The sequence below is a fragment of the Penicillium longicatenatum genome, assembly GCF_028827895.1.
Source record: "Penicillium longicatenatum strain IBT 33135 chromosome Unknown contig_7_segment0_segment0, whole genome shotgun sequence".
Classification (NCBI taxonomy): Eukaryota; Fungi; Ascomycota; class Eurotiomycetes; order Eurotiales; family Aspergillaceae; genus Penicillium; species Penicillium longicatenatum.
In genome coordinates, this window is record NW_026643124.1 from 126,735 (window position 1) to 153,263 (window position 26,529).

At 47.9% G+C, this 26,529-nt stretch overlaps 12 protein-coding genes across 12 annotated transcripts; 4 read left to right on the forward strand and 8 right to left on the reverse strand.

The window, feature by feature from the left end:
- Positions 1 to 269: 269 nt before the first annotated feature.
- N7484_010324 (uncharacterized protein) lies at positions 270 to 1,177 on the reverse strand (the record flags this gene model as incomplete). The annotated part of the gene is made up of 2 exons (XM_057120711.1): positions 270 to 973; positions 1,039 to 1,177. 2 exons carry the CDS (start codon positions 1,175 to 1,177, stop codon positions 270 to 272), a joined length of 843 nt encoding a protein of 280 aa, XP_056966465.1.
- A 1,285-nt stretch (positions 1,178 to 2,462) lies between these two features.
- Positions 2,463 to 2,969, forward strand: N7484_010325 (uncharacterized protein; the record flags this gene model as incomplete). Its single annotated transcript, XM_057120712.1, has 1 exon — positions 2,463 to 2,969. The coding sequence occupies one exon, from the start codon at positions 2,463 to 2,465 to the stop codon at positions 2,967 to 2,969; it is 507 nt and encodes a 168-aa protein (XP_056966466.1).
- A 284-nt stretch (positions 2,970 to 3,253) lies between these two features.
- Positions 3,254 to 3,606, reverse strand: N7484_010326 (uncharacterized protein; the record flags this gene model as incomplete). The annotated part of the gene is made up of 2 exons (XM_057120713.1): positions 3,254 to 3,397; positions 3,541 to 3,606. 2 exons carry the CDS (start codon positions 3,604 to 3,606, stop codon positions 3,254 to 3,256), a joined length of 210 nt encoding a protein of 69 aa, XP_056966467.1.
- A 487-nt stretch (positions 3,607 to 4,093) lies between these two features.
- Positions 4,094 to 5,323, reverse strand: N7484_010327 (uncharacterized protein; the record flags this gene model as incomplete). Its single annotated transcript, XM_057120714.1, has 8 exons — positions 4,094 to 4,142; positions 4,193 to 4,329; positions 4,384 to 4,559; positions 4,612 to 4,680; positions 4,733 to 4,786; positions 4,833 to 4,933; positions 4,982 to 5,071; positions 5,127 to 5,323. The coding sequence occupies 8 exons, from the start codon at positions 5,321 to 5,323 to the stop codon at positions 4,094 to 4,096; spliced, it is 873 nt and encodes a 290-aa protein (XP_056966468.1).
- Positions 5,324 to 7,651: 2,328 nt separating this feature from the next.
- N7484_010328 (uncharacterized protein) lies at positions 7,652 to 8,053 on the forward strand (the record flags this gene model as incomplete). The annotated part of the gene is made up of 2 exons (XM_057120715.1): positions 7,652 to 7,808; positions 7,863 to 8,053. The coding sequence occupies 2 exons, from the start codon at positions 7,652 to 7,654 to the stop codon at positions 8,051 to 8,053; spliced, it is 348 nt and encodes a 115-aa protein (XP_056966469.1).
- Positions 8,054 to 8,474: 421 nt separating this feature from the next.
- On the reverse strand, positions 8,475 to 9,322 carry N7484_010329 (uncharacterized protein; the record flags this gene model as incomplete). Its single annotated transcript, XM_057120716.1, has 2 exons — positions 8,475 to 9,052; positions 9,094 to 9,322. 2 exons carry the CDS (start codon positions 9,320 to 9,322, stop codon positions 8,475 to 8,477), a joined length of 807 nt encoding a protein of 268 aa, XP_056966470.1.
- Positions 9,323 to 11,869: 2,547 nt separating this feature from the next.
- Positions 11,870 to 13,712, reverse strand: N7484_010330 (Major facilitator superfamily domain general substrate transporter; the record flags this gene model as incomplete). The annotated part of the gene is made up of 5 exons (XM_057120717.1): positions 11,870 to 11,990; positions 12,043 to 12,161; positions 12,208 to 13,048; positions 13,104 to 13,432; positions 13,482 to 13,712. The coding sequence occupies 5 exons, from the start codon at positions 13,710 to 13,712 to the stop codon at positions 11,870 to 11,872; spliced, it is 1,641 nt and encodes a 546-aa protein (XP_056966471.1).
- Positions 13,713 to 17,121: 3,409 nt separating this feature from the next.
- N7484_010331 (glycoside hydrolase family 43 protein) lies at positions 17,122 to 18,174 on the forward strand (the record flags this gene model as incomplete). The annotated part of the gene is made up of 2 exons (XM_057120718.1): positions 17,122 to 17,433; positions 17,500 to 18,174. 2 exons carry the CDS (start codon positions 17,122 to 17,124, stop codon positions 18,172 to 18,174), a joined length of 987 nt encoding a protein of 328 aa, XP_056966472.1.
- A 378-nt stretch (positions 18,175 to 18,552) lies between these two features.
- N7484_010332 (BCS1 and AAA domain-containing protein) lies at positions 18,553 to 20,340 on the reverse strand (the record flags this gene model as incomplete). Its single annotated transcript, XM_057120719.1, has 1 exon — positions 18,553 to 20,340. One exon carries the CDS (start codon positions 20,338 to 20,340, stop codon positions 18,553 to 18,555), a length of 1,788 nt encoding a protein of 595 aa, XP_056966473.1.
- A 272-nt stretch (positions 20,341 to 20,612) lies between these two features.
- Positions 20,613 to 20,849, reverse strand: N7484_010333 (uncharacterized protein; the record flags this gene model as incomplete). The annotated part of the gene is given in 2 exon segments (XM_057120720.1): positions 20,613 to 20,719; positions 20,738 to 20,849. The coding sequence occupies 2 exon segments, from the start codon at positions 20,847 to 20,849 to the stop codon at positions 20,613 to 20,615; spliced, it is 219 nt and encodes a 72-aa protein (XP_056966474.1).
- Positions 20,850 to 21,353: 504 nt separating this feature from the next.
- On the reverse strand, positions 21,354 to 23,522 carry N7484_010334 (nucleotide pyrophosphatase/phosphodiesterase family protein; the record flags this gene model as incomplete). The annotated part of the gene is made up of 3 exons (XM_057120721.1): positions 21,354 to 21,703; positions 21,755 to 23,021; positions 23,091 to 23,522. The coding sequence occupies 3 exons, from the start codon at positions 23,520 to 23,522 to the stop codon at positions 21,354 to 21,356; spliced, it is 2,049 nt and encodes a 682-aa protein (XP_056966475.1).
- A 1,832-nt stretch (positions 23,523 to 25,354) lies between these two features.
- N7484_010335 (uncharacterized protein) lies at positions 25,355 to 26,011 on the forward strand (the record flags this gene model as incomplete). Its single annotated transcript, XM_057120722.1, has 1 exon — positions 25,355 to 26,011. One exon carries the CDS (start codon positions 25,355 to 25,357, stop codon positions 26,009 to 26,011), a length of 657 nt encoding a protein of 218 aa, XP_056966476.1.
- Positions 26,012 to 26,529: the final 518 nt, after the last annotated feature.

Consider the following 26,529-nt stretch of genomic DNA (forward strand, 5'->3'; position numbering starts at 1 on the left):
TGTTATTTCTGGCGTTTATGATACCTTGAACACTTGAAATCTATTAACCATATGCATGGATATCTACAGACCATGATCTCCAAACCATGTAAAGGCTTGGGTCCTTTGACTTCAGCATGATATTACAATCCTTCTTGCGCTTATGAACTGTCGAAGTCATAGTATAACTAAACGAAGGCCCCCCTAAATTATCTATCATGCAACCTATTAAGAAAACCTTGCAGAGAAGATACCCAGAAAGCTGACTGTACCAAATGCAAGCGGCGCTATCATAGCTTTGACATCTGACTCTTCGAGATCACCCACTCCATGGCAGCCACCATCTCTTGCGCCTCAGCCTCAGAGCGGGGAAGATTATGAGCAGCGCTATGCTCATATATTCGCCTCTGCTTTGATTCACAAAAGGACCCAGCCAAAGCTGAAGTCACTTTCAAACCCGGTTCATCGTCCTTTGCTCTAACATGCAGCGTTGGAATAGAAAGACGCGCTTTCATCAGATTCGGATCCAGCGGACAAGGAATTTCCAACAGCGGACGATGCAGTAAGTCTTTGCGTGTCAGACGAATAACTGGTCCCAGTACATCGGTAGCTCCTAATAAAACCCGGACAGCCGTTCGGGCAGGCTCGGCGATCTGAGCAAGACGATCGTCTTCCGTGGAGTGTAGACTTCGAATGTCTTCAGCTGATAAAGAGCCAAATACAGAGCGACGATATTCCAAATCTACAGCTACAATAGGGACAGCCGAACAAAATATGCCAAATCTCACGGGAAGAGGCATGTCTGGATGTAAAGTGACTTGCTGAAGCAAATAGCCGACCATCACGGCCACACCAAGACTGAAACAAAAGGTGCCATCGAAGGGGCCACGTTGCTTAAAGACCTCATCTACGGAGGCGTACGCAGACTCCATACTTAGAGGATTGAAATCTCTTGACCAGCAGAAAAAAGGACCAGGTGAGACAGCTCTTGCTCCTTGGGTTGAAAGGCCAGGTCAGCAATGAGTTCATTATGTTAGCAACTGCTTGAATCCGACTTACCAGGAGCAGGTGGGCAATCTATAGTTGCTTCCAGAAAAACAAAGTCCCAGCTGGGATCGCAGAACTTTAGCAACGCAGCCATTTGGCGTTTCATCACTTCGACATTCATGCCGAATCCATGGAGACAGAGTATTCGCATTTCGACGGCAAGATCTCTTAGTGGATGTTGTAGTATATGGTGCAACTGTAAAAGTGTCAATACCTGTCCAAATGGTCACTACTCATAGAGTATTGTATAAGTAAGAGCAGAAAATCTTTGAACATGCATTCCAAAATTAGCGGTCCGAGCTACTGGCCTTTAAAGGATTGAGAATGACGACGATGGCCCCCTCACGCTCTTGCACCTTGGAAGAAGTAAATATAGCCAGGAATTCCATATTGATCTGATACGTAGTATGCAAATTGTAATCTTCGTGCCTTCAATAAGGAAAAGTAGCATTTCTAGATGATGATCGGCGATGCGTCCAATCACCTGTTTCGTCAACGGGGCAATCGCACGTAGACCGTGTAACATACCTAGGGCTCCGACTGATGTATGATGATAAAGAGAGACAACAGGTTCATCGATGAGAAGCAATCGTGGATGATTATTGGCTGTTCTTGATTTCTAAGGCTCCAGGGTAGTTTCCCAGGTTTTTGTGCCCGATCTGGCCTCCTACAGGCTTAGGGTCTGTGCATGGATCCTGAGGTTCCACAGTAAGTTAGTAACCAATTACCTAAAGTCACAGTCAACTTGAAAATAATATGTGTATGTACACAGTTTTGGTCTCTGTGTTCTAAGGTCGAAATTGGATCTATAATGCAGATTGCGTGTGTCACTGCTATGGTATCACTGGACTGCACATTGCCACCTCTTTCTGCAAGGGTCGGTGGAAAGGCTCAGCAGCGGGTATAAGATACAGGGACCTCATTGGGTGGTAACGGCTGATAGGCTAGCACACTGTTCGCCTGTATTCCAATGTCACCCTAGACATCGTCTCATTTCCGTTTTTCTCCCAATGTAAATTATCATCATCCACTCTTACCCATTGCTCTACGTATTATAAAGTGCACCTTTGCTCTTGACATGAACTATGAATGGCAACTTACCCCCGATGGAACTTTAAGTCCATAGGAGGGAATTCGTTCGGGGCTCCGCCAAATTCAATCTTGGCGTCAGACCCTAGGACCCTCACTAACCCATAGAAGCTTAAGCCTGAGGACTGAGCCCGGTCTGACTACCCGAGCTAGCAAATTGATGGTGAGGCGAGTCTGTCAGGCTACTTGGACTAAGCCTCATGAGGGTTTCACCCTGGTCTAGTCATGTGGACTTGGACAAAAGACACTGCGCTTCGTCTTACTTATTCCCCCCTTTGCCCTGGCCAAAATGATACTCTGATCCGATTTCTCAACTTTCCCTACATTTAAGTGAATGATAAGCGACCATGCCTAGCGTCACCACCATCGATGGCTATACCTTTGACAATTGGGGCCCTGTGACTACCACTTTCACGCCCCCTGCGACCTGTGCAACCTCAACTACTAATATCAGAATTGGACCGACTCAAAACGGCTCTGCTCCTTACTTTCTATATGCCCAGCAGTGTTCTACTATCGGATACTGGGACTGTATGCCAACTGGAATAGAATCCAAGGCTGTCATCACGGCTTCCACCTTTCATTCAAACCCCACAGATGCATTCCGGCCCATGTATTTCTCTCCAGGCTTATATTGCCCTTCTGGATGGGCAACCGTGGGCCTTGCTGCACGCGGAGAAAGCACGCTGAGTGGATCAGGAATCCTGAGCACGGCCTCTCCGATATACAATCCCGATATTCCAGAATTCGAAAATCCCGCGACTTTGATCATGAGTCTACTCGACCCAAGCGAGACTGTTGCGATGTGTTGTCCAAGGTTCGTCCAGAAAAAGAGTCCATGGATTAGCGAATAGAGCTGATTTTGGCGAAGCTCCATGACTGCTGATATATCTGCAGGGTGCTACTCCATCTTGCCAGACTACAAACCCACGGAAGGTTGTTATCGCCTATTCCCTAATGAAGATTTGACGGAAGTCACCAAAACTGCAACGGTCAATGACACTACTGAGAAGTATCTTATCGAAACACTCATTGGCACGGCTCCTATCACCAGCACTCATACCGTAACGTTTACAACCGACGAAATATCATCTTTGGTCGGCGCCACTTATATGCCTATGGTGACACTTGTTCACCATCAGTCTGATGTGAAGGCGACAGGGACTGGCAATGCTGCGGCAAGGTTTGTTCCAAACATATGGGATGGATTCGGTGCAGTGCTCGGGTTGTCTGTGGCTGCGATGGCATTAGGAGCCGCCATAATCTTGCCTTTTTGAGGAGTCTGTACCAACGTTGGACCAAATCAACGGAAAATAGTATCAAATCTACTAATGTAACTTTGATTAGGTAGCTCATACTTGCCGTGAGTAAATAAATTAATCAACCATCCAGACTGTAAGGTATCGCGGGGGCTATATCGCGTACCCACTGTGACTGATCAATTCCAAGCCAATTTCCCCTCAGCTTCTCCTTCACACACAGAACGTACATTCTATGTAGGCCTACATTAGCTGGCGACAATTTGTCAAAGCCATGAGTGCTTTGCTCGCATTGACCTTGGACAAAGGAATCTTAGCCAATGTTAGGCAGAGTATACAGGTCGATGAAATTTACAAGTTCTTGCAAGAAAGAACTTGCCCCAAACAAGGCCCACCGCTACGGAAGTTACTTGACACACTATCGTGTCTCTGGCTCGATAGATTCAGATGCGGTGGCGATTACACCCAGGAGCACGTTGACATCCAGGACGAAATGAAACATCCCGTTCGAACTTTAGTTCCAATCAATCGAGAGTCCAAGTCGACTGATAGGAAGCTTCATTAGATTAACCATCTCATTGATCAATTTAGCATAGTATTTGTCCCCACATCAAATTCCATTAGTCAACATAACCTGTCATCCCGGTCACCCTCCAGAGAAGTGAGACAGCCTGTTTCTCGTTTTTCAGTAGGTTCTACAAGGTAGCCAGCATGAGAGCTCAGAATTTGCCATTACCATCAGTAGCCAGCTCGGGATCCAAAATATTCCTAAAAGTTTATCAGATAGGGAAGAACATACAACGTATCACAGAACTGACCGTTGGCTTTTGCGATTCCAAACTGCACTTAAATCTCCAATAGGCAATGAAAGAGGAAAGCCCACAGAGTCAAGCAGCTGCGCTGTCAGTAAGTAGAATCCTAACATAGTAGCCACGAACAACGCGGCACCAGCGCCCTGAATGATAAGATTAGAAGATTTTCCTATCAGACTGAAATACTTCAAACGTACCACAGTCAACCGGTTAGCAACCACCTCGTCTTCGAGACCCAGTTTCCAATATGCGGCAGCCAAGAGAGAGAAAACGAAAATCAGAGATGCAAAGATCAGCACAAACACAATGTTGGTGCGAGTTGCGCAGACAGTGTATATCAGCATCAGCAATGCCATGAATAAAAAGAAAAATGCTACCAAATTACGTTAATACCCAAAAGTTCATACGGAAATGGATGTATTTACCGAACGTGTCCACAAAACCAGGACCGTGAAGACCTGCTAAGGTATTGGTTCCGTCTGCGGAGTATGGGGCTTGAAAGTAAATTAGTACAAGTGGAGTCATGGGGTTTGGATGAATGTATACCTGCAGAGTTGAAAGCTGGAGTCATAGTGGCACCAAAAGCCAAGCAGAATCCACCTAATAAAGTCAATTTTGTTTCAATCTCTTTTTTCAGACAACTTACCCAAGTGACCAAAAACGACCGAAGAGAATGTGTTTCCAAGAATGAACTCAAGGATGCTGGAAAGAACTAGCAAGAGTCCACCCAGCAAAATCAAAACTCCACTGTAAGGTGTAAGTGAAGAGCAAAACTAAAGTCGGGATGTTTCTTACGTGAATGCAGCACCACCCCCACCAGCGCCTCTCCATCCCATCAAGCAGCATGCAAGTGGTGTGGCTGTGAGCACAAAAGCCCCAATTCCTCTAGAGTCACACGGTCAGCAATGAATGTTGTCAGAGGCCGGGTGTTATATCATACAATGGAGTAGGATTTCCTAGATTCTTCGCCAGCGTCGGCTGACGGTGCATCATAGGACTCAAATACAGCCTCTCAAACTGCTCAGCAGACAATGTAATGGAGGTGGGGACCTGCGTCAAGGCAGGCATACCCCCCTCACTATGCGAGACCTTCGAGTTACCACGCATGATTTCGTCGTCCATATTTTGACCAGTCATTTTGTAAAAAGAAAATATCGGAGAATATGAAGCAATGAGAGCAGGAAAGGGTATTTATGCCGGACGAGCGGACAGCCCCAATTACCGACCTTGGACCCGAATATATAGCTAGACATGCTGGGGAGCTTCCCCAGATTTGAGTCTCCGCATCCGATCGGAAGCCTTGTTGTGCAGAATTTACGGGGTAAGGCGCTATCGGAAAATCTATCGGCATTTAGTTCCAAGGTCGACGACGATCCCCGCATTCTGGGGGAGTTATTAAAGTTTTAGGTCCACTCAACATTTGGTTCTGGAATGGATTGTGAGTTCATCGTAGATGATTAGTCTGTGAAAGTTGGTAGAGCTCCACTTTTAAGAAACCCCTTGTGAGTAAATTTACCATGTATTCAATGGAATCAGATGCGAAGCATGGAAATTTTCATATCGCGGTGATGCATAGGAAAACCAGTTTGCGCGCTTAAATAAAAGCGAAAGCATTATTGATTGCACTGCATATGCTGCGACATTTCGTCGCTCAATGGTCATAATTGACGGTTGCCACCCTAACGGGTCCATGGGACCGGGAAGCTTATAAGATGCCGAGGAAGATGCCGAGGACAAGGCGGAACCCAAAGTTATATTCCGCCTTATTTGGATCGTCTGGTTGCGCCAATCAATTGCCAATTACTCGAGTCTTACCAAACTTTAACCCCGCATTATTCGTTATTGTTTAATAGTTCATCTATGGATTCACGAACGTGATAGTGTCGATCTTTCATGGCGGAACGTGGGTTCCGCGACTTGTTATTCACAAAGGGAATGAAAAGGGGGACGAAGTGGTGACGTTGGATTCTTCATGGGCCATTCGCCGCTCTGGTCATATTGTCACGGTTTGTCCACTCGAATCAATTATGGCAGGTGTGTTACTGTCACAGTGCTTACTGAATGATTTGCTTGCAGAAATCTATTCACAAGCAATCACTTTTTGCATTTAGCTTAACAGTCCCCTCGCCTTGACCAATCGGCTTGAGACCATGTGGCTGAATCATATCATTGGCTATGTGAGCCCAAGTCTAGGTTTTTGGGGCTCTCCAGCCCAGTCAAGCTTACTCTCCTCAAGTGTGTTTTGCATTGCTCACAGCTACCTCCTATGCGATTGAGCCGAATGAGATTGCCACGCTTTCCATGTCAGCTCTCTACATAATTATGGCTTTGGCGTCCCGAATAAAAAGCTCAGTAGTTTCCTGAATGCAACACCATGGTCGACACTTGACAGGTAAGAGAACAAATTGTAGGGTATTTGAAAGATAGACTTATTGTTGATACCTGGTGCTTCAAGGGGATAAAGGTGAGGCCGAAGAAGTTTATGTGTGTAATGATTAAAGGATTAGAAAAGAGAAAAAAGAAAGTGGATCGTTGACTATACCGATCTAGGACGAGGGAAGCCCAAAGAGATACGATTATAGGGGAAAATAGAGAAAAAAAAGAAGAATCGTGGGAGGCAAGGCTTGATCTACAGTGCTGACCGGTAAAAGCCACCAGAGCCTCAAATCAAGCCACACCCGCGCCATAGTTAATGACACAATCCCCCTGAAAAGCTCTCTCTCTCTTTCTCTCTCTCCCTCCTGCATCCACTTTGTCACCCAAAGAATGACTCAAAATTAACCGAATGCATTACTCAACTGTGCTTTTTCGTATGAAAATTTTTCATGTTGGTCAACAAAACTGGAGCTCCCGAACTCGCGCATCTAATGAGTCTCGACCCGTGCCGATGTCCCGGTGGCAACTGATCCTGCAGCTAGCGCCATGAAAATTTTACTATCATCTGATGATGCGTGATTTAACGACAAGCGTTGATTAGATGCAATGATTTTGATAGAGAATTACCAATCTATCATGGACCCGACATTGCATTGCTTTATGGCAGTCTAGACTCGAATCTGATCTTCTCCGAAGACCTCGACGATGTTACATAGCAGAGAATGCACCAGCAATACCAGCATGCCTCTAAAAATAGGGTAGAAATATCACTGTCCCCAGTCATTTGCGTTTTCGACTCCTGATAAGTGGGTTGGCGGGTAAGAACGGGAGAAGATCTCGAACCTTGGGTTGCGATCATGGGATTCACCGCTGTACCCACTTATGATGCCTCGACTCGATCGCACATTTACTATACCCTAATAGCTTATCTCAACCGAGATATTGTGGCAATTTGCAAGATAATAATAATCCTGTCATATGACTGATGACATTTCGCATATATAACATAGGTTCCTCTGAGTCTTTGGATTAACTTCTCAATACCAAATTATTTTCCACATACAAACCATCCTTTGAAAGGATTCCACCATGCCAGCCATGTTTCGCAGAACCTCTGACTTTTTCAAACACTTCAACCAACGGCATGACTCAGTTCACTCAGACAAGCCTGTCCTGGAGTCCCACAATTCGAGTGCGAGATCTTCCCATGCCGATTTGACAGTCGAGAGCACACCCCTGGCTCCTGGTATGATAATCCCATCCACACACTGCTCGCGAACCTCGCTAATGATCAATATAGCCGATACCCCACATCCTAAGAAACAACGACTCTGGAGCTTTGGCCACCAAGACGAAGACGAAAGGGAGAAGCGACGCCTGGAGCGAGAGGAGCGGGAGCGCGCTGATTTTGCCGCTACGAGACGGTACGCCAGTGCTCGGCGACGCAGCAACGGTGCTGGGATCGGCTTTGAAGGAGGATGGCAGGGCTAGGATGCTATGGTCGGGTGCTGCCCCTGTGGTCTTCAAGGAATTTGGATTCCTCTTCTTACATTTAATATAAACTTTAATACCGTATAATCAGAAGCATTGCAATGTTATTACTTATCAAAACTTAATTACAAAAAAATCCACTTTCTTCGCACAGTGTACAACGCAGGAACTGAACCGAGTCACGTCCCAGTCCGATACACAATAGAAAACAGGGAAACATTAGTGACCATTGCAGTCAAGGTATTATATTCATAAAGGAGTGTTCATGCGGTTTGTACATATTACCTGCATCATATTCAAATCATAGGCCCAAAATCGCACTGATTTTGTGACTCATTACTAGGATGGACGTTCCCGAGCCAATTGCTCACTTTCTGAGATCATCCCTGCAAGGCAGCAAGATGACTGTCTATACGGTGGTCTAGTAGAGGACCATCACGCTCAGCATGACAGCGATGGAAGCAACCCAGTGGGCGAAGCCCATGGGAGCAGTGATGGCCGAGCCGCTGGTAGTGGGGGCGGTGGAAGCAGCACTGGAGGCGGACGCACTGGTGGTAGACGAAGTGCTGGTGGTCGAGGACGCGGTGGTGCTGTGGCTGGTGATCTCAGCAGCACTGGTGGAGGCCACAGCGGGGGTGGAGACCTTGGCTGGGCTGGTGGGGATAAGAGGGCGAGATGTAGTGGGGATGACGGGAACAGGGGTCGAAGACTCAACCACAACGGGGATGGACGAGGTGGGAGCAACAGCGGCAACGGAGGAGGCCACGGAAGACGAGGCGGCGGCACCACAAGAGTCGCCGGTCAGCTGGATCTTCACGCACTCGGTGACGGAGGTGCTGTTGGTGGTGTAGATGTTACGTCCGTCATTCTCGCCGGTCTGGCAAGCGATGAAGGAGGAGCTGCTGTCAAAGCTCAACAGGCCAGAAGAGGCCAAGGAGAAGCCAGAGGTGCCGGTGGCGCCCTCATCACACTGGAACTGAGTGGTCTCCGCTAGGTATGCTGTTAGTCTCTGTCGGTATAAGAAGCATATGCTGACTCACAAGTGACAACACATCCACGGCCCTCGCTATCGGTAATGATAGAGTTGGAGATGCAAAACTCGGCAGCCGACAGGGTGGTGTCACCCAGACGAACCTGGCCATCGCTCAACTGGCCAAGAGTGCCAGTAGCACTTCCAGAGGCAGTCAGCTGGAAACAGCAGCTATCACTGCGACCAACGAGGGCATTTGCGCCCGCCAGGAGGGCAGCAATGGCAATGGTGCTCTTCATCGTGAGATTGAAACGTGTGCGGGGTATTAGAGAGCCCGAAGCGAATGTAAACAATGTTGCTTCAAATAGAACGTCCGAGATCAGAGAAAGAGAAAGAAAGGTTTGGTACCGCTTTAGGGGTTTAAGTAGGAAAAAGCAATGACCGTTCCCAAAGACTTACGAATCATCCACGACCGATACGAAAACCGGGAATTGGGCAATGAGCGTGTTCGCCGTTGGAACCTATCAAATCCTCTTTAACCTAGCTTGGTCCATTCATGCTGATTGTTCACAAACTACACGGGCACTAACCGTATATCGATAGGACCAGTCTTTATTGCAGCGGGGAATTCCCAACGTGGGACGGGACGCGTAACCATGGAATCCCTGTCATAGTTCGAATCCAATTGTGGTTTGCTGTGCCTGAATGGCCCACATGGAAAGATTCTGATTTTGCCGAGTCAGAAACCCACTGTTCTCGAGAAAGGTTCCGACGAACTCATCCAACAACTGAAACAGAAACTCTTGGATCCCAATGACTATAGTCTATGGACCAAGCCAAAGGCGTGGATCTCTGGCAACCGAGCTAAAAAGGTACGCCACTGCCAAGTAATGCGCATTGTTGATACAGCCCCGCATGGAGCTAGGCTTATGGCCTTGCGCTTGGGCCCTGACAATCCAGGAACACGAGTGCCTTCGCAATTGTAGAATGCTTAACCCAGAGGCGATTAAACTTTTCATCGACAGTGATCTGGAATAACCATAAAGATTCAGAAAAACGAGTTTATTCGGCGATTTAAGCAACGTGGATGTGTCATGTTTCACGAATTCTCACACTCCACTTTCGCCTTAACTACGGGCCGCGTCATTCTCGTCTGGTCCAAGCGTCTTCATATCCACCATCCGCTCGCTCCACAGATCCAGCAGGTTTTTGCCTTCTGGGTCTTTATTTCAAAGGGACAAATCTAGACTCCGCTGGATTCATTGCCTCTTACCTACTGGAAAGCTGGACTTTTGGCTATAACTATGCTGCCGACGTGGGTTCTCTCTCGGCCACCAATTGGTCCTAAAACACAAGCTTGGCAAGTTGAACTTTCAACATTGGCATGACATATTACCTGGTCTAGATGCCCACAAAGCGAAGAAATTTTACTGCTAATTTCCCATATCAAAGAGATCGGCATTAGTACATGAAAAGCAGGTTCCAGCGAGAAATCCTCACCAAAAACCTTGTATACGGAAATATCTTCTCCACTATGTAAATTTGTGGGGCACCTCGGCCAAGATTGATTTTCTAATGTTCTTCCTCTGCTATTCTCCCATATACGAAGCCAGCAACATCCCTGTCTCGTGAATCAAGGACGCGTCGCAGGACCCTCTGGAAATGGCCAATCCCATTTGTGTGCCTGGCTGATCATGGCTAAAGTTGACCTGCATTGAGACGCGTATTTGTTTATGGCTGTTAGGACTATTTCCGCAGCTAGAGTTTTATCGACAGGTTGGCGTAATCTTGAGCTGGGGGCGTGGCACCACAGACGTCATCATCATGGTACATACTCAACCAACAGACTTACTGCTCTCACTCCCACTATGACTCAAGAGATAGGAAACAATGGCTTCCATTCAAAGCCCAATTATTTCCCACTTCATCTTATTGGACATCCAAACTTATTGAGGGTCAATTAATTAGCACCCCCCTTTTTTTACTCGGCACGACTTCCCGCCGTCTCTCATGTCAACATGCCTATTCTCATCGCTGGCAAAAACATTTCTACGCAGACTCCTCCTATCCAGCACATTTTTCGAAAAGTTCGACAAGTGCACCATAATAAGCGGGGAAAAAATACGCGATACGGAAATGTATTCTTCTTACTCGGCATGAAGCCAGCTGCAGTGTTCAGTGATGTGATTGGCTCATCAAAAAGTACGGATTTCTTGCGGTCATGGTGCTAGGAAGCACCTTAAAGAGAAACTACCATGGTCTCATCAGCCAACACTCAAATACAGAATACGCTAGAAGCTTCTCTTAATCCCTATCAATTATACGAAGTGGCTATGAGCATTGTCGCTGGTATCGTAATACGTTATACTAACATTGATGACATTATCATGGTCACAAGCTTATGCGATATCTTTTGTCATTTATCAAGGGTCTTACACATCGGTTCGAAATGACCATTGAATATTAGTGCGAAGAATTATAGAAGAAGAAGGGGAAAAGACTACTACCAGCGTATGCCTAGATCGCTCATTCACTTTCCCCCGGATTAACAATTCTTGTTATCCAAACCACCTCCCTATCGGGGACCATGCCGAGAAATACTCTCCACTTCAACCTTTCACACACGTCGACCACGGCGAAGAAGCTGACTTCTCCTTAAAGGATATCCTACCTGAAGGGTCTATAATTTGAAAGCTCACACCATCCATTGGTTCCGAGGTGGCGGACATCCCGCTGAGCAAACTCGACTTCGCCGCAAGAGACCAGCTCGCACCTATTCATTCCTGTTTAGTCACTTGGCCGTTGATAGTCTCATTGAGAAAAGCGGAAATCAAATCTATCCAAAGTTAGCTCATCAATCTTAATTGGAGTTGAATGTTCAACCTCTTGTTATTCATTGTCGGATGTTCACGTAGATAATCTTTTCTCTGCTCGCTAGTCATTGCGTTCCATCTCTCTGCATTACGTCTGCTACGATATTAGCGCTAGAAATAACATCTAGTGCGAAAAGGGTGCATACCTGTTACATCGGTCATAGTATACCTTCGACCCAACGAACGAAAACAGACTAATCACAGCAAGTGCGATCAATATTTTGTTTCCACGTTTGTAGTATGGCTTATCATCGATTTGATAGACCTAAGGTCATTAGTATCAGCTTAAAACAGGAAATATGGCTCCTCACATTAGCACTAGCAATGGCACTGATTTGCACAGACATGTTATACAAGGCAGTGGCAGTAGTGCGAGTTCGCACAGAGCCCGCATTTCGTGATGTCAAAGCAACAAGGACCGGGTGTATACTAGGACTTCCGACAAGAAGAGTTAGAATTGCGAATCTAGGCCAGGGTAGCGTCTTCGCAGGTAGAACTTCTAATGCGATCAGAAGAGCAAGATTCCACAATTCAACCGCGGCGCCAGAAAGTAAGCGCTGATCTGTTCGCTCCGCAATCCATGTAATAGTGGCGAGCGTAATGATGGAAACGACAGCAGCCGGAATTGTTAACAAACTTGTTTCGAACGTCCCGAATCCCACCTCTTTCAATTGTAACGTGAGATAGTTTGTAGCCGGCGTCGAGGGAATCAACCAGATCACTCCGAGAAAATAAATTGGCCACATGTGGTAGTCTTGTAACGACTGCCACAATAATTTCGGCGTGACAGCTTGCCGGTTATGCATAGTTCCCTTGCTAGGATCATCGCGAATAACGCGATTAACGATGATCTTTTCTTCGTGTTCCGTAAACCACCCATCTTTTCCACGCAATCCTCCTTTGGTCTGAACTGGGGAGGCAGGCATCCAGAATACCGCAATAATTCCGATAGCTCCCGTTATAAGGCCCTCAAACGCAAAAAGGTATCGCCACGAGCCAGTGCCGTCGGCATTTGTGACATGAAGGAACCCAAAGGCCAAAAATGCACCAACAATTCCAGTCAGAGTGTCCGAGATCCAGAAACAAGTCAGTCGTTTTGGCAGTTCGTTGGATTTGTAAAAAAAAGACAAGAAGAGAACCGTGTCGGGAATACTGTGTTTCGTGATTAGTTCATACCTGACCGGAGACGGGAATAAATAAGACTCACAAGCCACCCTCCAGAAGACCTAGCAAAGCACGCGTGGCCAAGAATGATCCTCTTCCTTTGAGAAAGGCCTGGCAAGCTGCAATGATACTCCACACCACCATCTGAATGGGAATCCAGCGATCGGGACCCAATCTCTTGGAGATCAACTGGGAAGGCATTTCAGCCAGGAGGAAGCATACCAGAAAAATGGTCTGGCCCAGGTTATAGTCATTGCTGGTCATTCCCAGATCTTCCAGAAAAGTACTGGCTAGCGCCTGACTAATATTTCCTCGATCAAGTTGCAGTGCAAAGAATGTCACACAGGCGAATGTCAAGACACGGACATCAATCTGTACCGTGTCAGTGAGTTACTGGCCTTGCTTGAGGAAATCATTTTACCTTTCGGACGATCTTCTTCTCTTCTTCCTGTGTCCATTCGAATTTCGGATCCCAGCGGTGTATTCCCTCATAGCTATCAATTGGACGATAGAACTCATATCCCTCTTTGACTTGAAAAGTACCATTGTCATAACCTTGAGTATGTTGCGACTCTTGATCCGACTCCAATATACTAGCTCCTGGGGAGTGGTTCTGACTAGCAGAAACCTGCGCAATCTTTTGTTCGGTCATGTTTTCCAAGCTTTTCAAGCGCTATAAAGCCCAATGTTTGGAGACTATTGAATAGATCCATACCTTCTATCGGCATTTTTTGTTTATTATGTAGTATAGATTAGCGGGGTTCATTGGTCACGCAATCCCGTCAAGTTGGAGATCATTGCAGCCACATGTCGTGCCCTCGATTTCGAATGAGACAATTGCAAATATTGACCTACTTCAAGTGTCAAGTTTTCGCAATCAAGCATAATGAATTTGGTCGCATCAAACTGATCTTATCGATAATTAGGCAAAATGATATGAAACGTTGCAATCTTGGAGCAGTTACTACGTTAGCAGGGTAGACAGACACCAATCTTTAGCAGCTCTAGTACTACGGACTCTTGCATCATCGAATAACTCAAAGACGAAATTCTTTATTATCTCCGGCCAATCACTTCCCCCAAAGGGCAAACGCCATGCCCTGCAAGAAGAGATCTCAAGGGCCTGTCATTGGACGGCGCACACCTCGATCTGATATTCTTTACTTTCCTTTGGCGATATTTAGGGCAATGGTGATGTGATCTCTGGAAATTGCAAATGAACTGAACAGTGAAATGCAAGCCACACCATGGGCCAAGGGAATCGCGGGCTAGATACGACAAGATATGCTGGGGCGATGAAATTCCAACAGCAACAATTTCGATCATGCTTTTTCACATTTTCGTTTGATATTTGGATGTATGCCCAGATAATCATTAACATGCGTATATTACCGCACTGTTCCACGACGCTTTGATAGGAATGTGGCGGTACAGTACAAGACATACGTGAATGCATGCAAACTCAACCCCTGCTGTACAACGGCCTTCAGTCAGTCTTTTCAGTTGTTAAATGGGAACAAAGCGACTGTAAGGTAGCACGTAGCAAAAACATAAAAGCTCATATAGTTGAGAAGAGCCAGGACAGACCAAAATTTCGTTTTGTTACTCTCATTCAACCATCTATGCCAACCATGTCAGCGACTGCTGTGACCGTATCTTCAATGTGCGCTTGGACCTCGGGGTCTATGGTGGTCGAGGTTCCCTCAAGACAAACAAATTCAACCTCCTCTTGTCTCGCCCTCAACACGGCTTAAGTCCCGCCATTCGACGCAAGGCTCAGTTTTTTCGAAGCTAGGCATACGTGAAACTATTGAGCCTAAGCATCTCAAGGTACTTGAGAACACCTCAGACTTCGAAGTCTATACCACCCCGTCACCCCTATTCTGGGAGTGGTTCGCCGAACACTTACCTTCCCTGAAACTCATAAATGTGAAAGCCGCACTTCTCGCTGGTACTGATCCAAATGCAATAGGCCATGAGCATAACACATGTCGCAGCCTTGGTCGTCCTCTTAACGATCCTTTATAGGAGAGGGTTAATCCGGAGCATTTGAAAGATAATATCCTGGTCATCAAGCTTTGGCTTGAACATGGTGCCGATCAACGTCTGGCCGTCCGAAGATCAAGTCTCGAGGGCTACAGTCCCCACTAGAAGCTGCGAGAAGATGGTCCTACCGAGTATTATGGGAAAATCTATCGCGTTGTGAAAGAGGCTGCTGGTGAGTTGGATCGTAAGTGCCCACCCTGATGCTTTTTTGATAAGACTCTGCTTATAATGCAAGGTCGTGGTGCTGAGAAGAAGCGTAGGCAATTTTTAGACTGGACTCGGCTTCGTTAAAACATGGTAACTTATTAGCCTCCATGGATCTGAATGGAACATCAAGGGGGCTTGTCTGAGATCTGGAAAAGAATTCCAGTGTTCTACTATACAGCCTCTCCGCGACATCACACATTTGTGCTTCCCTTACATCGATGCCAAGGCCAAGAATCCAAAGTTGAATCAGATGACATCTTCCATGGACTGCATCCACACTATGGAAATTCAGGGTCCGAATCCTGTCATGCGCGCCGACGATCTCACAACACCCCAGTGTAAATATTGACGTCATCATACTCTGAATACCCTCACCGACTGGTCACAAATTCAATATGCGGGGTACACTGAAGACACACACTAAAGCTGTTCGGGATTTGGTTGAGTTGAGTTTCCAAAGCAATCTTGTTCATCAAGTGGAAAATAACCAAGTCACCAGTCCCAGATGAGACCTCTCGGCCAAGGCAACAAATCGCAACCCATTTGCTATACATTCCGCCATTTTCGCACAACCAATAGGGTTATATTTTTATTTTTATTTTTGAATGTAGGCAATGGGGAAAAGCCCTGAAATATGGAACATTAGGCCCAGGAATTTCAATGATGAAAGAATTACTGATACTATTGAACTCTATAACCCAGACACGTGCCTGGCTAACCCTTTGCTCCGTATAATGCCAACGCATGCCCCTGTACCTCCGCAAGGCTCCTGGCTTGGTTACGAGGATATTATATCCAGCCTATTGGATCGCGTGCCTTGTCCTGATTCTGCATGCTGACAACCCTGAAGGCGTGGTCCGTTAGGCGCCCCAGTTCACAGAAGAATACTTTGTCTGGGCTGCATGTCGCAATACGCCTGGCGTTTTTCTGCGAGAGCTCAGAGCTCGCCGATTTAAGCTGCGTATGATTGGCGCGAGGGAAAAATGTGTCGCCCTTACATCGCTAAGCGAGCTCCTCGAGGAATGGGTGGTCTAGTCACTGCGGTGAGATTTAAGCACATCTCAGACAGCTTCAAAGGCGGAGCGCATAGGCCTCTGGGATCGACATCTCCCCCAACGTCCACGCCCAACCATGATCCACAAAGTCTATTCCCCACAAGAAGCCTAACTGACTGAATCTTCCAAGATTGGTCTGACTAATGAGTTTCCTATCATACGCTCCTATCTGCCAGTCTGAGTTGGTGCAGATGAGTAAATCCAATGATGCATACAGACATGTCCATCATGCCAACCATGACCTACCATGGATCTTAGTGGAGCCAGCCATGTGGCCCTCACCGTGATTCTGGAGCACGAGCGCTCATTGGCCTCCTTCCTACCCCAATCCACTAGCTGTACCAATTAGAGGACGATATAAGCACCGCAGCAGTATCGTGGCATCTTCACTTCTTCCTTTTGACTGATCGATTATTAACTTCCGACCTCACATCCCGCAGGAACATATTTGCACGAGCGTAGAAACAAGTGGATTAGAATTAGTCTTCCAAACCCGCATGCAGCTGATGGACTTCCCGTGTCAGGTCCCCAGCGCCGGAGGTTTTGATCCCTCTCGAGAGCTACTGTAAGTTCGCCCCCAGTGTTGAAGAATGGCCTGGTGGGAATGGTTGGTGCCAAGTAGTACGTAGGACTGACATATAAGACTTTGTTTTCCCTCTCATGTAGATGGATAGTTATTCAGAGTTTATACTCCTCACCTGACTTGTTTTCTTTTGTCTCAATCTATTCATACTATTCTCAAGACTTCAAGAAATGCGCTTCTCTCCATCCAAATGGGTGTCTCTCACCCTAGCACTGTTGTCACCCGCTATCGGCTCGCCAATGATCCACAAGCGAGGGAACAGTATTCACATGGGTCTAAACACAGACTTTCCGGACCCAAGTTTCCTCAAAGCCTCAGATGGAAAGTGGTACGCCTTTGGCACAAACGGAAACGGCAAACGTATCCAAATAGCCAGTTCTTCCGACTTCAACACATGGACTCTGCTCGACATCGAAGCCCTTCCCACATTATCAACCTGGGAAACCGACAAAGATCACTACGCACCTGATGTAATTCAACGCGTAAGTCGCGGGTCGCCTTTTTTTCTTTGTTTCAAAGATATCTCCTAGATGCTGATACCGAACCAGGACGATGGAAAATACGTGATGTACTACTCTGGTGAAGCCAAATCAGATATAAACCACCATTGTATCGGAACTGCTATTGCAGAGAACCCAACGGGACCATACGTACCCAGTAATACACCACTGTCGTGCCGACTAGACAAAGGCGGCTCAATTGATCCATCTGGATTCCTCGACTCAGATGGAACTCGGTACGTGCTATTCAAAGTTGACGGCAACAGCGTTGGACATGGCGGGGACTGCAACAACGGGGTCGAGCCACTCGTCTCAACACCGATCATGCTGCAAAAGCTACAGGCTGATGGTGTCACGCCTATCGGAGACGCAGTGCAAATCCTCGATCGGAGTACAGCGGATAATGATGGGCCGCTTGTTGAGGCGCCGAGTCTTGTACTTCATCAGGGCACTTATTTCCTGTTTTACTCTACCCATTGTTATACTGATCCTGCATATGATGTGCGCTGGGCTACTGCGAGTAGTATTGTCGGGCCATACCAGAAAGCAAATATTCAGTTGATGAAGACGGGGGAGGATGGGTTGACGTCACCGGGAGGTGCAACGGCTTGTGGATGTGGGGATCGAATGCTGTTGCACGGGTGGTGTGATTCTGCAAAGACAAAAAGGTGCATGTATGTAGCAGATATGAGGCTTACTGAACAGGCTGCCATCATTGGTTAATCTTGTGATGGGGCCTGTCGATTGACTTCCAAGGTCCTGGCTCTATGATATCTTGATCTTGTTCGTTTATATACCCCTGGCTCGTTTATTGCCGGATTATTGAGAACTATCGTGGGAGGCAGTTTCAATTTAAACTTGGAAGATATCCTTCACTGCTTCAAAAAGCACCTGAAGAAGAAAATACTGATATGTAATTTATTTTTTCATGTTTTCGTGACATTCTTTAACACGACCTCCTAGGGCCGTCTATCAATATATTAAGATCCATCGAGTAAGCCCATATCACTAAACGGATCATAACCTTGACGTTTGGCAAAGAGCTCTGATCAATAGGTTATAATCCAAATGCAAATCCGTGTAAACACCCGCATCGCTATGCTAAACATTCTTCTCTTCGCGTGCCTTTTTCTTCTCCCGGAGAGCATGCACCCAAGCCCCAGCACCCTTAATAGCAGCCTCGGGGGTACTCTTGTGGTTAAGTAAATATCCCTGGATTTCAGCGGCAGTAAACTCATCAGATGGAACAATAGATGCGAATCTCTCTGCCAGGTTATTTATACGAGAGCGCAGCTCTTGGAGATAGCACTGTTGCTCTTTTTGTTCCTTCTCTTCCTTCTCCAGCAACTCCTGGCTCTTGCTCCGTTTATGCGAATTGGGGGTGGAGACACCGCTAATTCTAAGCTTTGCATTTTCATTGCTCAGGCGCTGGGCAGCAGATGTGCGAGGGGAGTCACCATCCATCGCCATGTAAATTGAGGTGAAAAGCTCTTCGATGGCCTCCTGGCTGGTATAACCGAAGGCAATACTCATATCCACTCGGCCGGGCCGAAGAAGTGCTGCATCTAGCTTTTCCGGGTGGTTTGATGTCATCACAAGGATCCGTCCCTCACTGGCAGCGACGCCGTCAATGACATTCAAGAGGCCTGACAGAGTGATTCCGTCGGGCTTGGCAGTGGCAGCAACTTCATCAACGACGACGGCATCGACTGCATCAGCGGGAATCTCTTCGATATCAGCTTCATCGCCTTCGTCATCTTGGGGTTTAACATCGGCAATGGTCTTGCCCCGCGATTGTGTGATCCCGGCCGTGTCGACATCTTCAAGAAGAACGATGCATCGGTTGGGCAACTCGGAGAACAAAGAAGCAAGACTATCTTCGTCAAGGGACTTTGAGTTCAGGTTGAGAAGGTAAAGTTTCAGGCCGAACAGACCTGCTGCAGCGAAGCAGAGACTGGTCTTGCCCGTACCAGGAGGACCATGCAGTAGATAACCACGCCTATATGGGATTCCACGATTCGAGTACCACCGACGGGTACGCGGGTGAAGATATTCCTTGATATCGTCGATGAAACCCTGCTTCTGCTCTGGGTCGAGAACAACAGTGGACAGAGGGCGTGGCGATCGGGCCATACACCGAGTCCAGTTCCATGAACCACCGGAGTAGTAGCGATGACCACGGTAGATGATGGTGCGATTACCATCTCGCTGAACATATGCCTGTTGTGCCTCATTCAAGACGGTTCGGAGGATGGATGCATCGCGACCGAGGCAAGAAAGATAGAGTCGCTCGTTGTTTAGCACGTAGCGGTGGTTGCTGTTCTGGTGCCTTCGCTCTAGCATCAAGGGCCGGTTCTTATACCAGAATATATGTCGGCCCTGTGATGGAGTAAAGCGTAAAGGCTTGTATTTGTCGCGGCTGATGACCTTGGCCCAGTATTCATCGAAGGAGACACCGTTGGTGCTGCCAGGTTCATCCCACTCTCCTGCATCCTTTTCTGGGTTGTCGTCGTCGTCAGAATCTTCCGATTCACTGCAGTAGCCATTGGACTTTACACCGGCAACAAAGCGATTGGTACGCCTCATATGTGGCTGTCGTGAAATCCAGTACATGAAATAATTGAATGTCTCATCGTCCAGGCGGATCTCTGCTGTCGAGACGAGGTATTCCTTGACGAAATCGGAGATGTAGCCAACAGTGTATTTAATGGAGGCACCGAAGACGACTAGGAGGACCAATTGTTGCAAATAAATTGTGAGATCGATGTGGAGGTAGGACAACAGGAAACGTGAGAATAAAGCATATCCCGGTATCAGGGCCTCCAGCATAGCAGTCTCTGAGGAGAAACCCGCCCTGTCGGGTAAAGGAGTTGTTTGGTTGAACTCCATGACGGGCTTGCCTGGCAAACGAATGACCTTGAAAGGAACGTATGTAAGAGTAAACTGAGAGGACAAATCTCACATTTTATACGTGGTTTTTAAAAAAGAGCCTCATTCACTGCGCCAGGATAACCCTGTGGAACTGCGCCCGAAAGGGAGCCCGAGCGGTCGCGGTCAGGCCTGATTGCTGCCTGCTGCCTTGTACGAAGTACAGCTTGACTCATGCAGGTGGTGAGTCGGGGGGCTTAGACCCTGGGATCTGCAGCTTGGGCCCGGATGCGTCATTCCATGTGAAGCAGAGAGACATAAGCAGCGCCTACGGGGAAAATATACCAAATAAGAAAAAAGAAAATCTCTCCCTCGGGGAATCGAACCCCGGTCTCCCGCGCTTATCGGTGTTAATGACAAGCGGAAATCATGACCACTAGACCAAGGAAGATGAAATAGTCGAGTTTCCGCTCGGCCACTTGGTGCTGGTTGATGTCTTTGTCTTCATTCTTTAGTCTCATAAACGTCATTACTACTTTCAGCCGTAATGTAACTTGGCAGTCATTACACTGGAGACTACGAGCCCTTTAATTACTGTGGTGGTTTTTTTTTTTTCTTTTGCGAAATAGGTAAATGTTTTGCTCCTGAATTGTACGATTCGGAATTAATGGAAGTATGGAAATGCCTGAACGATACATAGGTCCCCGTATCCAGGTGCTCACCTGGGTGAGATGGATACTCGCATAATAATACAATCAGGTAGTGCACGGATGCACTCACCCTCGAGACATAAACCGTGCAACCCGTTTTCAATCGGGATTGGAGCCTCAAGCCTGAGGACGTAATCCTGTAGCGCGCAGGTGGCACGGTCCTCGACTGGAGTTTTAGAAGTAGCATTCATACATACAACATTCGAGGCTCACAAAATTACTATGTATTATCTAGAGTTTTATAAACATGGGTATCTTTCAGAAATCATGGCCACGTGGCCCGGAATGAAATAGAAAGTAGCAAACGCGTCCCCGCCAGCCACATTATGCACTTTGCGGGTGGTTGTCTTTCTCAGCTGTAATCAACTCCCCCGCCCATTCCTTCCACTCCACCAATTTGTCCAACAGGGAGCCCCACCACGAACCTTTCTCGCCGTGGCTGCTGGGGTCTGATGCGGAGGGTTCAGTGGGGGCAACTGATGCTGGGCTAGTTGGCTCGGGTGAAATAGCAGTCGGCGAGGCTGGCTCAGGTGGATCAGCTGGGCGTTCCATAGGAGGCGTGTTCTCGTCCGAGTGAAGTCCGACTGGGTGAAGGGGAAGACGAAGGGTCCCGTTATTCGAAATTGGGTCAATACCCAGTGAATCACAGACGATATTGTAAACCTCAATGTTTTCTATGATAGGTCAGCTCATGCGGCTCGGAAACCAGGACCAGAGAAACTTACGGAATGCATCGAGACGGCTGTTAGGGGTGTGGGGGAATGCTGGGCCCCGCGCGACGAAGATTGCGCGCATCAGCGGGTGTTCGTGGTCATATCCGTGGATACCCCTGGGGTGATAGACTTCTCCTGTCTTCAGAGCCTCGGCCGCATCAAACTCAGGGCGTTCCACAATCGCCCACCCAGTCTTTGGAATAACCCACAGCGGGGCAATGCGATCATTGTTCTTGAAGTGGTACCGCTCAGGCATAGCTTCCCGAGTATAAAATTCAAATGCGTGCACATAGTCGGGCGCTGCTTTCTCTAGCTGAGCTTGCAGGGTCGCCAAATCTTGCGGTCGCTTGGGGCGAATTCCGCGAGAAGGCCACCCATCTAAGTGATCTACCAGATCAAGATCAATAATATCATCCAGCTGAACGAGGCGTTCGTTGGAAGTCGTGGCCATGCCATGGTCGGAAACAACCACGATGTTGACGACATCCGTGAGATTGCGGGTTTTGAGGCCAGCAACAATACCTCCTACAAACTCGTCTGCCCGAGAGATGGTGGTTTTAATTTCAGTGCTGTTGGGTCCATAGTTGTGCCCATCTCGGTCAACATCTGGCACGTAAGCTGCAATGAACTGGGGCCGCGCTGGCGAAAGTTGGGATTCGTCCTCTGGGCCAGGGAGATCCAGAAATTCCAAGACACGGTTGACCTTGCGGGACAAGGCCTCAGTCCCATTGTATTTGTCCACATAGGTCGGTTCTGGAGTTCCAATGTGAGCCTCTGACCCCGGCCACATGTGGATGCCACTTTTGACGCCCTTTTTCTCTGCAGTCACCCAAATTGGTTCGGCATTCCACCATTTGGGCAGCATACTGACAGATGGGTGCGTGTAGTAGAATTCCTCCTTCAATTCCGGATCCCAAAAAGTGTTACCCACAATCCCGTGGCTCTCGGGATATAACCCAGTGACAAGTGTGAAGTGATTCGGGAACGTCACGCTAGGGAAGCTGGGATTCATGTATTGGGGTGAAACACCGTCGGCGACCAGCGAATTGAGCGAAGGAGTCAGACCGCGGTCGAGGAAATCCGCTCGGAATCCATCTAGGGAGATGAGGATAGTCGTGGGAGCAAATAGCGCTGTACCATTGGACAAGAGTGGTTTCGAGAGGGCGTGTGCAGCTCGGAAACCAGTGGAGGCTTTGTATGCACCGAGGATGAGGATCAGGAAGAGGACGACAATGAGAGCGAATATCAACAAATACCGGCGCCATGATAGTTTCGCAGGCTGAACAGGATCAACATAACGTATTAGTATCGGGAAGAATCAAATAAATGTTGCACTTGTAAGACTTACCGGGTTATAGATGTAGTCGCCCTCACCTAGGTCTATTGAGGAGCCGCTCATCAAGGAATCATCATCGCCGATCCCTTCTTCCATCTCATACATCAGCTCTCCTTCCTCGCTGACCCTCTCTCTGCGCGATAGTCGAGCCTCCTTTCGCGCTCGTCGGCGTTCCTTCTTTCCAATTCGCACGCTACTCCCGTTGGGACTGAACATCCTGCGGAGCCCATGAGTCGGACCCCGTCTGGTCAACAGCTTTTCTAACTCATCTTCATCATCTAGAACGCCTCGATCGTGTTTGGCGAGCTCTAGAGTGCTGCGGGGATGACGAAGGAACTCATCATCTTCAGAGTCGGAGTCTTGCTCGGAGGGCGATCGCAGTGAGGCCGCGTCGCCATCGTAGTTGGCAGGAGAGAGAAGTTCAGGACTTTCAGGACGCAACATGGCGGGCGTTTCAGCCACGACACGAATGCATCGAAGCTGTGGAGAGGTGAGTTGGAGATGCCGATTCTTGAAAGGGAGATCGGCGGGCCGGGATTGACCCGCCAAGACCCTGGGAAAGCCCTTGTTCCTTTCAAGTTTGCGTACTCAGACTCAGTGACAACAAGAGATTCTATCTGTATCGAAGATTGGCACTTGATAAAAGATGTTTTTTTTTTTTTTTTTCTTTTTAGATAACTTAACATTTTTTTACATTGCTGACTACACAGGCAATCGACTCATCCTGCGGAGTTGCAGAATTTCAACAAACACTTGATGTTTACCGCTTTTCGAAGATCTACGACAGCATGCAACAATGATCTTTGAGTAAATTCAGATTATGTTCCATGTTCTCTACCTCATGCACTGATCACCTTGGAAGGATGGCAATTCGTCCTTCACGTTGAACTTGGAAATAGAGCACATGCTTGTTGCTCATCTCCGGTCAATTTGGCTCGACCGCATGAGTCTCACATTCCTCAAATGCTTGAGAAGTGACGCTAGTGACGTGTGGTCATGGTTTGCACTTTTGCATTCCTCGAAAATAACGTTGCAGATTGCAGATCTGGTACGAGCGATTCTATTCATGGTGAAGCCACTGACGCGAAAACATGGCTATTCCGGATGCAGTATCTCAGCACCAGCCAGTAAGTGCCCTAGAGACAACACCTCGTCTAGGATGGTGCATATGGCCTTGATGGTGTCTACGTAAGAGGGCTTTGCTTCATCGGCCCCGGAAAAGCTCGTTGCCCCCTCTCCCCTCAAGTGCTGTATAGCTTGGCTAATGGGCGACACTGTCAGTATATTTCAGTAATATCTGTGATATTCCCCCTACTCCTAACTACTGCTGGCCGCCTGGAATCCTGGATAGCTTCCCTAGAGTACCCAGGGCCACAAGGTTCCTTAAAGGTCTACTCATTGTTGACCTCGTTGAATGTACAACTGTTGACTCTATATCCCATACGGGTAAATGGTTGCGATACTCTCCACCCATTGTTCTCTCACGGATGCAGCAGGCGGCTCCTCCCCACGAGAATATGTACGCCGTTTTTGATTCCCAAGAGCAGAAAAAAAGCAATTGTTCCTACCTCCACACGTGTCGATCGCCGAGGAATTCCCCGTTGGTGCTGTGACGGAGACAGAAACAATCTTCATCGCGCTTCCGCTTGCGAGGCCGATACCTTCCTATTTTGGGTATCACGTGACAGACCACTGCCCTCAGCAAGGCCAAGTCTGCGAACACCATACGGTATCTCGCCCATGAATAGCTATAAGTCTATGCTGTTGGTGCCGACCCGTGCCATGGTTCCACAGTGGACCCGGGCTCCGGCCGGATACTCAGAGTGACATCGAAGTGTCCACCTCCGCATGCGGAAACCTGCAATACTGCAAATCTCTCCTGCCCTGGCACCAGGCTTTTCATCAAGGGCAGAGAGGCACAGGCAATCATAGATAGGAACATATGGGGCAAATAAAAACTTTATTGAAAATTTTCTGTTCTCTTTCGTTACATGTCATCATATACTTACCTTGATATCCCTAAACAGGCCGGATTTGGACAGCTTCCAATTCTATAAGAAAGCGTTCCTCATCGCCATAATCTCAAATCTGGTTCTTCTCCCTTTCACAACCTTCCACCGCATTTATATCTTCATCCTAGGTAGGGTTGGACATCTTGATTTGAAAGGATCCATCTCATACTGACCTTGTCTCAGCACGGTTCTTCATTCGTTAGACAAAAAGCCCTCTCTTCTTGAACCAATCGCTTTCATCTTAATTCACCCTTATCATCCAAAATGAAGTTCACCTCTACCGTTGCCATCCTTGCTGTCGCCGCTGGCGTTCAGGCCGCCAAGCGTGCTGAGCCCCCTGTGCACGAGCGCGTTGCTCGCGGTGGTGCTGCTGGCACTGGCACCGCCGTCAAGACTGGTACCCACCCCATCATGACTGGCTCGCCCGTCCACAACGGCACCACCAATGGCACCGTCCCTACCTCCTCTGCTGGCCATGGCTCCAGCATTGCGGTCATTCCCTCCAGCACCCGCAGCGCCGGTGCCGGTGCCAGCTCCAGCGCTGGCTCCACCTCTGGCTCTGGCTCTGGATCTGGCTCCGGCTCTAGCTCCGGCTCCGGCTCCGGCTCCGGCTCTGGCACTGGCTCTGGCACTGGCACTGGCTCTGGCTCTGGCTCTGGCTCTGGCTCTGGCTCTGGCTCTGGCTCTGGCTCTGGCTCTGGCTCTGGCTCTGGCTCTGGCTCTGGCTCTGGCTCTGGCTCTGGCTCTGGCTCTGGTTCAGGCTCTGGCACTGGCTCCGGCTCCGGCGCCGGCAGCAGCAACACTCCTGCCTCGCCCAGCTCCACTGGCTTCAACCCCGCCAACGCTGGTGCCAACGTTCACCCCATGGGTGTTGCCGGCGCTATGGTCGGTGGTGCTGTCTACGGTCTTATGCTCCTCTAAGCGGGTCGCTTTACTTAATACTGGGATTTCCTTTGTGATCTAATGATGGTGTTTGGTTTTCTTTTCCTCTCTTTTGGCCCTTCATTCCTATCTATCTGGTTCTTCCTGGCATCTATCCGATGTTGCCTTTCTGGCTGCTGTCCATGAGTCATACTGGATTGGGTTCTTTGGGTGGAAACTGGAGAAATAGAGTGATGGATAACCAATTGAGAAACGGCGTTCAGGGTGAAATCTAGATCGTGCTCTTCAATGTTTCTACGGATGTTGTATGGGATATTTACCGATCTAATATAATTCTAATTTCGAAAAGTTCATCTTCTAAAATATTTTTGTTGCTCGTCTTGGGTTCCTTTTGAAAATTTCGGGCTCCCCCTCAATGAAGTATGATTTAGTGAGACTTGAGCCCCTGCGCCCAAATTATCTCAAACCACCTTCTCTCATTCAACCCGTAGTGAGAAATTGTTCTTACAAATCCACGTTCCTAGCAATTACCTCAGGGTCATAGTTATAGATAGGGT